The sequence below is a fragment of the Ananas comosus genome, linkage group 4 (assembly GCF_001540865.1).
Source record: "Ananas comosus cultivar F153 linkage group 4, ASM154086v1, whole genome shotgun sequence".
Classification (NCBI taxonomy): domain Eukaryota; kingdom Viridiplantae; phylum Streptophyta; class Magnoliopsida; order Poales; family Bromeliaceae; genus Ananas; species Ananas comosus.
The window spans coordinates 14,127,705-14,139,789 of NC_033624.1; the positions used below are offsets into that span (position 1 = coordinate 14,127,705).

Consider the following 12,085-nt stretch of genomic DNA (forward strand, 5'->3'; position numbering starts at 1 on the left):
TGAACATGAAGCACGCACAGCGCAGGCATCAAGAGATTTTTCAGTCTCTTCTCGGAATACTGTTACATATATAGAGACGTAGAACGATAAGATCTTCCTGAGCAATAGTACAAGCAAACTTAAAAGACCAAAAAAAAAAAAAACATTTTAAGAGGCAAACTGTGCCACCACCTAACTGCTTGTAAGTTAACAAAAGGAGTTCTCATCAATGTCATCAAATCTCCATTTAGGGAGCTAATGAACACAGGAAGTTTTGCCGAGTGCTACTGCCTCCCTTTCTTAGAACTGCAGCTAGGGCACTTATACTGCTTTATGCTCTCCGCTTTCGCGGGAGTTATCTTTACGCACTTCCCGTGATACCATCTCTCGCATACATCACAACCAATCCAGAACTCATCTGCATTATAGTTGCCACCACACGTTCCGCAAAGGGTTTCGCTGTGTTCGTCGTCTTCTTCTTCACCGTAACCTTCGTCAACTGTCTTCGAATTGTTCTTTACCTGCCCATCACTTGATCGCTGGAAACAAGGAAAGGTAAATTGTTAGGGATCATGTGTGGGGGGGATACTAGAAGTATTCGAACTTTGTTACCTTTGTTGATAGTTTGGATTTGCTTCCTGTATCATTGCCAGCCTTGTCTTTTTGCTGCCTACGATCAGATACTACTTCAAAAACAGTTGGGAGATCATTGATCATGCTAAACAAACGCTTCCTGTTAGTTTGGAAGATAGAAGTAGTAAGTGCAGATTTGCAATGTCTTGAGAAGCAGGAATATACCCGTTATACCCTAAAACAATAGTAAAACAATAACAACAAGAATAAGTTGAAGATGATTGTTTTTCTTGTCATTGCTGTCCTTTCTGAGTGCACAAGGCCTTCAAACTTGTCAAAATTTATTTGGAAAATAGAGCTCAGACTTTGCCAAATCCTCTCATTTATAGACAACATGTCTAATGTATATACATATAGCTACTTTGTGCCAGGTATGTACAATAAGATAGAGGCAAGAAAACATGAAGGCCTAATTTTAGGTGATCTGCTAAAATCCATTAAATCGAAGCAACAAAAGAAACATTTCAACAGTTCTATCTTATTACTACCATTTATTTCATTCTATATGTTTCACGAGTTTCTTATAGGGAGAATAATAGTTCCTCATTCCCATATATAACTTTATAAATTTTCTTTCTTCAGATATTTACTGCATAAGTGCATATTACTATATTAATTGAAGTACAACAGAAAGAAAGGTGAAGAACGTTGACAAATGCCTTGTTTTGATTCCGCTGGAGAAAACCAGATAGAACCCTTTTTTACATAACTCATGCACTTGTAGCACGGAAGCCTTTTGAATGCCGCTAGGGATGTAAAACGGGCCGGGCGGCCCGTGCAGCCCGGCCCGGCACAGTCTCGGGCTGGGCCGCAGCATGGCACGGGTATTGTAGCACCCGTGCCGGGCCGGCCCGACTCGATAGTTCGGGCCGTGCTGGGCCAATACTTTTTGAACCGACGACCCGGCACGGCCTGGCCTGTAACGGGCCTGGGCCGTGCCCGGCCGGGCACAGGCCGGCGGCCCGGCACGGCACGGCTTGCTTGGGCCGTGCCGACCGGGCTAGCAGGGCGCTTGGGGTCAAAGCTCCTTGGGAGGCCCTTCTCCCCAGGAGCTCCCCTCCTAAGGTCTGCAGTGGCTGTAGACCTTGGAGGTGGGTTTTGGTCCAACAAGTTGGTTCGATGGACCAAAATCCACTAATTATATTTAAAATAACAAATAATAATTTATTAATTTTTTAGAAAAATTAAAATATTTATAAATTTAAAAATTTTTAATCACAATATAAATTAAAATAGAAATACTTAATTAATCATAGTTTAAAATTTTGTATTTTTTTAAAAAATTAAAAATAAAAATTTTAAAGGGCCGACCCAAAGCCCGGCCCCGCTTGGACGGACCTTCCGGGCCTGGGGGCCATGCTGGGCTGGATGGTTGGTGCATGGCATGGCCCACATTACACCCCTAAATGCCGCTATACTCTAGTCTATTACCGCTATGGTGTCCCATTACCAAAAAGGAGAAGTTTGCCTTTGCTAGAATACTTTGATTAGCAGCATGACTAGCTCATTCTAAAGGTTGTCTTAAGATAATCATGCATGACTCATCAAATTGTGAAAAAACATATCTAACAGTCTGTGTGAGAGCATGTCTCGATGAGAAAAACATCGGTGTAAGGTTGTCTTGAGCTCATTAGAAGGTTGCGTGGGAAGCGTTATCACAACATTCCAACTTATCATAATCTTATGTTGAAGTTTCAGGTCTACTGTCTGCCATCAAATAAATCTTAAAAATCTTGTACTGAGTAAAATTGGCATAGTTACATGCCAAAATGAAACTCTTATCTCAAAGTATGCCTCCAAAAGGAGAGTTTACTCATCACAGAATCAACACTATTATAATTTGCTTACCTCTAGTTACCGGCAGCTTTTTTGAAATTTTAGATTTCATTACAATGATCAAACATTTTCTTAGAGAAAGTAGCTAAGAGGCCCAATATCTGACTTATATTCGCCATAGTCTCAGAAGATAAGAACTTCGTAATGCACAAGGCTCCCACCACTACGAGATTTGGGCAGGTTGAATTTACTCTTAATCTTACCCACATATGAAAGAAGTTTATCTCCATTAGCTGAGGCCATAATTCCCAGGCCACACTGAAGCAACCTTCCTATCACGCCAAGAAGTTTAGCCGGATTCAAAGGCTATGTCCCTGATATTCAAAATCTTCCTTGGAATCTCGCCAGCATCCTGAGGTCCTACCTACCTAATCTATGAAACCTTTGTTCATCTTGGATCTTAATCAACATTTTTCAATTCAATTAATGTGCTTAAGTAACCAGAGAATGAACCCTAAGGATGTTATGATTCAACAATATATGAAATGAAGTTATCTTATTCCTGTTGCACTCTCATAAATTTATCAATGTGAATAATGACCGAGATCAGCTGAGCGCATTGACATAAGGCAAGCCTTGGCGCAGCAGTAAGGTTGCTCCATTGCAAGTTGGGCATTATTGCTCTAAATTATGGAACAACATTTCCACTCTGGATGAGATTATGCATCTTTAACCCTCGGTGAATTCTGTAATGGCAAAACTCTGGTGCACGTGGTTGCTTTCAGACCTTGTTTGAAAAACTAGAACAGAAAGTATTTTACCTAAAAAAGAACTGTTACTAACAGTCAAAAGAAGCTCACAACCTCAAGTTTAAGCACAAAAGTATCATTCAAACAACTAGAAGCACATCATCCTTCACAGAAAGAACCATGTATACTGTTATAATTCTTATAGCAATACACTGAAATTGCATGATAAAACCTGTGGAGAGAATAGTTGTCACTTCTTTTTAAGCTCATGACACCTTATTGTTGATTATATTACATCAGTACAAGAACTTAAAAGCAAAGGAATATGAGAGAATTACTTTTCACTTCAAAATCTCGCATGAGTTGAAACAAAATTGCCTGAGCATTCCAGGTGATTTAATTCTTAGATTTCACTTATTTATCAGCTAATTTCATGTCTCCTGAATAACCCCCTAAAGGCGATATATCACCCCCCAAAAAAAAGAGAGAAAAGAAATCAATGAATTGATGACGAGCTAAAATTTCAATGAAACCTTTAACTAGTCTTTACCTGAGAAGAGACAAAACCAAAAAAATGGACTAACAAATGCATCCTTAAAGTCAATAACAAACTAACTCCATTCTATTGTAACATCACCAACCATCATCTCTCAACTCAACCCAGCTCAACTTTTATAAAGACAGATAGTGTATTTTGCTCTATGACTCTTCGAAGGAAGTGACAATGTTCATAAAAATCCTCTCAAGATGTACTACTTTGAGCTGTCACTTCCCCTCTTTACCTATCATTATATCTCAACTCAACTCAACCTTAATATCATCCACGGTGGATTCAATTGTTTTGAACTCTCTCTTCTCCTAAATATATAATGCCCATACTTTTATAATCAAGCGCAATCATGTTATTTAGAATTTACTCTCTACTTTCCATCAGCGACTGGAATTATCTCAGGGATATTTGTATCTCTATGTTGTATGTTACGTAAAACGACCTTCTCTCGATTTATCTTCCTCCTGGCAACTCCCACCTCACATTAAAATATGCACATATTAGTTTAGGACACATTCTCTCCTAGCAATACAGCATTCAACACTGTAGAAGTAGGAGATTGTTCCACAGTCACATAGAACACAACTTCAAACTTTCAACAGCCATCTGGTTCATATGATTCAATCAAAACTAGGGACTCTCCGCAAGGGAATCTAACAAGGCCAAATCAAGGATTTCCTAACAATCTCACATTCTAAAAAATGGGAAAAAAAAAAACCTAAGCACATATCTCCCCTTGGTAATCTTAGAATTTGACATAATCCTTTTTACTCCAATAACAACAACACTGACAATAGCACAAGTAGAGAATTCACATCAAATCAACACCACTGCATCAAAAAAAGCTACCTCCCTTCGCAATTACCTAAGTCGAAGAACAAAAATTAATATCTCAAACCATTGCATCTAATTAGCATCAAAATTATCGAACAAAGCTCACCTCTACGGTAAATCCTGCATAGAAAAACAATATGGAATAACTCGAAAGAGGACGATACCTTTCATTTCGATTGAGCCGAGCCCCGAAATAGAACGCAACGGAGAGAAGCCAAGAATCACTATGCACGGCCACAAGCGAGAGCCAATCCTTGCGATTCATCCCATCCCTCGCGAAATTGATACCGAGCGCCGGCTCAGGGAGCTCGGGGGGCACCTCCTCCGCCGGTAGGGTTACCTCCCACGAGTCGTCGGCATGGCCGTACAAGCATAGGTTCTCCTTCTCTGTCCCACGTCCAAGCACCAAAAGCCACCAAAATCCAACACGTAAATCACCAAAAACCTAAAAAATAACCAAATATTCGATGAAATGGGGAGCAAAAGAGCACGGATCTGGGACCTGGATCGCACTGGCCATAGAACTCGTCCACATCTGAGAGGAGAGAGAGGGAGAGAGGAGGCATCAGAGAGGTCTCGAGAGAGAGAAAGAGCTCCATAATAGAGAGAAAGAGAGAGGGAGGAGACCGTGGGTGAGGGCTCGGACGATGCCGGTGCGGCGGCCGCTGAAGTCCTTGAAGATCTCCTCGACGGAGCGAGGGGTGGAGGAGATCGAGCCCACTTCCATGGCGGAGGCGACGAAGAGATCGGAGGAGGGGAGAGATCCCCCGCTACGAAGAGAGCTCGCTCGGAGAAGAAGAAGAAGAAGAAGAAGAAGAAGAACCAGAAGTGGAGGAGACGGAGAACGAACGTATGTATGCGGGGTCGAGAGAAGAGTTTATGATCGATAAAACTAAATATTGAAAAGGAAAAAATTAATGAAAAAGTAAAGAATAAGGTAAATTTTTGGTAAAACGTACTAATACTACCCCCTCAACTGTAGGATATTTCCCAAATTAGTTCCCCTAGTTTACTTTTGTTAAAATTGGATATTGTTTTAACTTCCTAAGAAGTACTAACTAGTTAAATTATAAATTTATAAAATTTAATAGCTCTATCAGCTATTAATCCGTACTTTTTGTTAGTTCTTTTTTTTTGGGTTAAATTAAATATAAGAAAATCATTAAATTTGACTAAAACTTTGGTCAAATTTTAAAAACTGAAAACAATAATGCTGAGGGACCCATTTCAAAAAATTGTATAGCTGGGGGATATCAATACATATGTACCTAGAGAGATACCCTCAAAAGAGGGTCGATGAAGTAACGCGATGGCAGGGTCCATTAGACCAAATTTGTACCCAATGAATCGCGCTCGTGATCCGGTGCGGTCGAATCGAGTCACTTTCGTGGGTTCATTTAGTTGGTGCTTGTAATAAATATTGCCCGGGATTCAGCATAGAGATCTCTATGCGGGCGCCGGGGGGGTCGGGGAACACCGGACGTCCGTATCAATGCAATGGCGTTAAATCCATTTGGAGTCCGATGTTAAGGGTGTTGGATGGGACCGCTAGTATTAGAAACTGCTGCTTAGACCCGGTCTAGCTAAGAAAAGGCAACAGCAGTACAACAGTAGTACTAACGGATTGTTAAAAGATTCACCTCATCTTTCTCTTCTTTCTCTCACTCAACCACTCAATTTCTCTTCTTTCTCTCACCTCAGGTGAGATTCTCAATTTGATCTCAATTTCTCTTCTTTCTCTCACTCAACCATTCATCTAAATTGATGAATAGATAGAAACTTACCAGTGTAAAAATTACTATACTTTTAATAACACAATAACCCTTTTCTCTCTCTCTCTCTCTCTCTCTCTCTCTCTATATATATATGGGCTTTTTTTACAATTAGCTTTCTAAAAAAAAATTATTTTAAAAATAGCCCGGCAAATTTAAATTTGTAAAAATAACCCTCCCCCTGCCACGCAGGCTCCACGTCAGCACCATGCGGACCAAACTGGATCAGATAGTTAAATTAAACACGGTGAACCATTCACCGTATCTAAACAAGATGAATAATTCACCGTGTCTAAAAAAAAAAAAAGAAAGAAAAAATATAATATTATAAAAAAGATAAGTATGGAACATGGTGAATGAATGTTTGAACACGGTAAATAGTTCACCGTGTTTAACTTAACGTCCCAACCCATCCACGTGGTGCTGATTTGACGCCACCGTGGCAAGATGCCATTTTTGTAAATTTAAATTTGCTAAAGTTATTTTTAAAATAATTTTTTTTCCAAAGGGGCAAAGGGCTAATTGCAAAAAAAGCCCTGTATATATTTATTGCACTTTCACTAGATGATGGTTCATGGCAGGTGTAGTAATATCTTGGTAGACATGGTCCATGAAATAAATTCTCGTGAAAAGATCCGCCATTAGGCATAACGAGCCCCTGATCACCCACCCAGCTCCTCAAATGGGGCCAATGATTACACTTCATATCTTTTTAGCTTTTCGACCGTTATTACATTCCGTATAACACTCAAAACAGTCCCCTCCCTTATTGCTTAAACAAAACCAAAACAAAACCAAAACAAAACAACACAAAAAAGCCCAAGGCGAAAATCCCAATTCCCAAGTACTTCCTAAACTCTCTAATTAAAGAATTACAATACATTGGATATGCCCAAAAAGATACATCTAGAAAAAATGTAAAAATTTAAAGTTAAAGATTTTGCTTCTGCTGCTCCAATATAACTAACAGAATAAATTTTAATTTTACTAGAATAACTTGTTAGGGATATCGTCGAAAAGATCCAGTGAGAAGCACTTACCCATTTACCTTCGATTTGACAATGAAATTCTACGCGGGATTTTTAGTCTCATCCCCCTGTGTGCTAAAGAAAGTAGAGTTCGTAAGTAGAAAAGTGCGAATATATCAATCTTTCCTGCACTAGATTGGCAGATAAACAGTGAACTGACAAAATAACAATGCCGGAGCTCACGCAAACCGAAAAACCAGCACATAGCAGCTAAGGAACTACTTGCACAGGTCAAAATTCGAGCTACCAACCAAATATTTCGAGTTGAAGTAGAAAGCATATGAAAAAATACATAATTTAAGTATCTATTTCGAATTGAAGTAGAAAGCGTACGAAAAAACACATAATCTAAGTATCTACTAATCAAGATAACAATTGCTGGATACCTGCCTTCTGATCTGTCGTAAGTCTAGTAGGGAATTTGATCTGAAATCTAATCCTCATGTTCCCTTTCTTAGACGGCTCCTTAGTGATCGGCATGCCTTCACCTTGCACAATTTCCTCATAATTGGGACTAATAATGGATCTGATTGGGATGGTTAGCGTTCGACCGTCGAGTGTTGTTACTTGGACGGTACAACCCGTGAGGGCCTCAACAAGAGAAACTTTCTGCGTGACGATCAAGTCGTTCCCGTCTCTTTTGAACACACCGTGCAGTCTTTCGTCGATGATGAATACGAGATCCGAAGGTATTAAATTGCGCATTTCGTTGCCCTTCTCAGGAAAGGTGATCTTGGTACCCTTCTTCCAGCCTGGCTTAACATCAATTACTAAAATTTCCTCTACAGTTGTTGGCCTCCTGTAGAAAGACATTAGTGTCAATAGCGTAATACTACTTTCAGAAAGTGGAATATTTGGACAATCCGACTGCTCCAGCTATAATGATTTGTTACATGGTGCATATAAAGTTGAGTAAAACATATGATACTTTCAGGACCATCCAGATATTGCAGCTTGGCATCCAAACTATTAACCTAAAAACTTTTAGTCACTGAACTTTTTCCGTACATTATCCCTATAATGTTGTGATACAGTTCTGTTTCACTGCAGATATATATACGGTGATGAAAACCATTAGGCAGCAGAAAATAGCTGGTTATAACTGCCGCAACAAATGAGAGCTACTGAAAAGATAATTGAGGAAAAAAACCAAAAAAAGAAAAGACAAAGGAAAAAGAAAAAAAATGTAGTGCTCAATTCCTTCCACCGAAGCAAAAATTTTGTAGATCTAGGATTTCCATATGTACAATCTAAACAATGCTGTCTGAGTTCACTCTAAAGTTCTAACGCAGAACGATGATATTTTTAGCAGTACAATAAGATAGGTATTCGATATTTTATAATCTTTTCCCATGGTTTTCTCTCTATCTATTACACTGAACTCCAGCCAAAATGAGGGAAGAGCTGCTAACGGAAGTTCTGTTTTCCTTTTTTTGTCATAATCATCTGCAACCGCTAATATCTAGTTTACTAAAGCATTATAAAACAATATAAATCATATAAAGAAAAACAAGGATATAGACCGCAGATATGGGATGCATCTAATCCCATACTAAGCCTGCTATATATGTTTATGCTACCTAATAGAGCACACCAAGACCTTGTGAATGACTTAAAACTATTACCATTCCTCCATAAGAAAGATGAACGGACAGTTAGATTTTTTTTTTTCCCCTCCATAATTTGTTTGCCAACAGTTTCTGCACATGTTTAATTTTTTTAGTAAAGACAGTTTTTAGCTTCTTAACATATCACAATCTACAAATTTGCCTAGTATATCACAATTTACAAATTTGCGTATCACATTTTTTAATAGAGATATTTACATACATATACCTTACAATACAAAGACCTGAATTTCATGCATGCTCTTCAAAATCTTAGCTGCTCGCTATACCCTTGGACTTGTAGAAACCCCCCTGCGAAATAACTTTTTAAATGCAAAAACCAACTCCAACCACTATCGGATGACTCACCAACATAAATTGAGTATTTTCGTAAGAAACTACACTAAGAGTGAGTGAGAAATCAGATTTGTAAATTATTATATAAGTAATACATATATGTAAATTATTATATATGTATTTTCGTAATAATGATGTCTTTCCTTGCAGACCTGATCATTACCACTGGATGTTCGGTGTTTCACATGCTTTGCAGCTTACCTCAGCCTATCGATATACAAAGATTAGAAAGGGAAGTTAAAACAAGCATTTTAGTGTTAGGGCAAAATTAAGTAGATGAAACATAGAGGTCACAGAATAACACTAAATGATATAGCCAAGATCATAATGGCACATATTACATCCATGATTTGAAAGCATGTACTAAAAGATCAAGCTGATGTAACTTTAGCCAAATGATAGAAAGTAATTAGAAATTTACATATCTGACAAAGAAACGAAAGGAACAAATTACCCGCATAAAAGCTTCAACAGAAAAGTAATATGTGAAAGACATGATCAAAATTGAAAGACACGATCAAACAAGACGTTGGAGATAAAAAGAAAATGACACATGGATAACTACATTTCTCCATATGACATGTTTCAATGTCGCGAATTTTTCTGCAGCATGCAGCACCTACCGCTACATCTAATTGCAAATACCACCCTTCTTACCTAACATCTCTTCCGCCAATGCAACTCCTATCTTTCACCATCTCTCTATAGCTCTTGACCTTATAACAAGTTAAAATTGTTATGCTTCAAGCTGGTATAATAATAAGGACTACTTTGAAGATCTAGTCAATTTCTAAGGCACCATAAGGAACTTGTAGCACTAAGCAAATGGAGGAATTAGAAGTTGGAATTCGCCGTAGTATCGGAACAGCTCACCCGTGCGCATCGAGAACATCCCTCGAAATCTTCATCTTCTTCGTCGCGCCCTTGTACAGCTCCTCGAGGCTGCACACCAGAGTCCTCTCAATCTGCGGCGCCTTCCTCGCGGCGCTCCCCGAGCCCTCCCCGGCCCCCGCGAACGCCGAGAAGATGTCCTCCCCAAAGATTCCCCCCCGCCCAAACCTACCGCCACCGCCGCCGCCGCGCGACCCTCCTGCGGCCGAGCCCCCGGGCGCTCCGGCATGGAAGGGGCTAGAGGAGCCGAAGATCTCGGAGAAGATCTCCTCGGCGGTCCTGGGGTTAAACCTAAAGCCGGCGGCGGGGGCGGAGGCGGAAGGAGGGGCTTGGCCTTTGAGGCCTTCTTCGCCGAACTGGTCGTAGATGGCGCGCTTCTGGGGGTCGCTCAAGACCTAAATGGAGGAAGAGGAGGAGGAGGAGAAGAAGAGGAAGAAGAAGAAGAGAGGGGAGGAGAGGGGGGGTGGGGGCTAGGGTTTTAGATTATTAGGGGTTTTGTGGGAGGNTTAGCGGATTTTTTACCGTTTATACATATATTCAATGACATTATTATTTTGTATCTTTATGAGGGGCTTGTAGTCTCTGACTTTGTTCATGAGAATCCAAAGTATAAAGATCTCTAATTATGGTGAGAAATGGGAATGTTATTACTATTTAACCTTATATGATAATTCTGTACATGATTGCAGTTGGACTCCATTGATGGTCGCTCGATCATGGCATAGAAATTGGCTCGAGGGCATTTTAAGCAGGCAGCCAGAAGCCCGAATACTTACTCCTCCCTCTCCCTACCTATCTCTCCCTCCTCTCTCTCTCTCTCTCTCTCTCTCTCTCTCTCTCTTCGGTGGAGGAGCCTGAGAACGAAACAAACAAACAAAGGGATTTGGCGGAAGGAACAGCACTGTTGAAAGTACTACTGCTGCTGCTGCTGCTGCTGCTACGGTCGAGATGGAAATGCTTTAGGCCAGTGTTTTTAAACTCTACACGTAGCTCGTAATTACCGAATGAAACTAAGGTCACCACATAGTGGGTTTTTAAGATTGTATCCATTCCGGCTTTAATGTTAGTATCATTAGGTTGCTTTTGTTTTGCTTAGATAATTTATTGCATTTGTTGTCCACAGAGAGTTATCAATTTTCAAAAAAAGAAAAGAAAAGTTTATTTTGATAGTCAATTAGCTGAGTACTCAAAACAAATATACAAGTTGTCAAACTAAGGTACACATTTCAGTATCTACCGTTTCGCAAAATCTTATTTCATTCACTACCTCTTGCCTGCAAATAATTAATTATGCGCCGCATGCATTCTATTCTATCTTATGTTGGACAATGCGGCGAGAAGGCCGTAAGTTCGGCTGCCGGTGATGAGGGAGTTTAAAAGCTTAGATACTGAAATGCAAAGTTTCAACATTTTAATTAGTAACAGGAACCTTGGATGTCAGCAGTGACACACGACGATGAGCCGACATCTGCGGGCCTTCAGGAATCGGTGCTGAATACTTTCTTCTCCCGTATCATTCTGCGTACACCCTGAAGACGGTGGCAGCAGCACCAGCTCACTAAAACACCTCTTCTCACCTATTGTATTATTTATTTGGGTTATCTATTTATTTATTTTTTTATTCTTTTACTATTGTTTGTTTAGTGACAGGAACAGTACCGCCTTATTTCCTCAGAAACTAGACTAACGAAATAAAGGGAAAAAAGATTTCGTGAGTTCGTGTATAAGAACTCATGATGAATAGACAAAATTCGAACTTCAATGAAATCTTAGGAAAGCAGGTGATCTAAACAGAGACAGGCAACACATATAAACTAGTAATCCTCTTAAAAACCTTCTAAACTGGGGAATTGTGTAAGTAGATAGATGATATCTCCCAATTTCTAGCTATATATATGTATGTTCATTG

The 12,085-nt window shown here is 39.7% G+C and overlaps 1 protein-coding gene and 1 pseudogene across 1 annotated transcript; both read right to left on the reverse strand.

Moving 5' to 3' along the window:
• On the reverse strand, window positions 1–5,455 carry LOC109709270 (PHD finger protein ALFIN-LIKE 2-like). The gene is made up of 5 exons (XM_020231421.1): window positions 5,149–5,455; window positions 5,024–5,056; window positions 4,686–4,908; window positions 592–712; window positions 1–518 (listed from the first exon to the last, which is right to left on the reverse strand). Exons 1-5 carry the CDS (start codon window positions 5,246–5,248, stop codon window positions 264–266), a joined length of 732 nt encoding a protein of 243 aa, XP_020087010.1. The 5' UTR covers window positions 5,249–5,455; the 3' UTR covers window positions 1–263.
• LOC109709138 lies at window positions 7,603–11,226 on the reverse strand (annotated as a pseudogene).

What these genes read in the sequence shown, in the direction of transcription:
- LOC109709270 (XM_020231421.1), bottom strand. Translation starts at nt 5,248, where the DNA reads ATGGAAGTGGGCTCGATCTCCTCCACCCCTCGCTCCGTCGAGGAGATC. An exon ending in CTATGGCCAGTGCGATCCAG is followed by an intron (nt 4,909 to 5,023) that starts GTCCCAGATCCG and finishes GACGTGGGACAG; the next exon opens with AGAAGGAGAACCTATGCTTG. An exon ending in CGGCTCAATCGAAATGAAAG is followed by an intron (nt 713 to 4,685) that starts GTATCGTCCTCT and finishes CCAAACTAACAG; the next exon opens with GAAGCGTTTGTTTAGCATGA.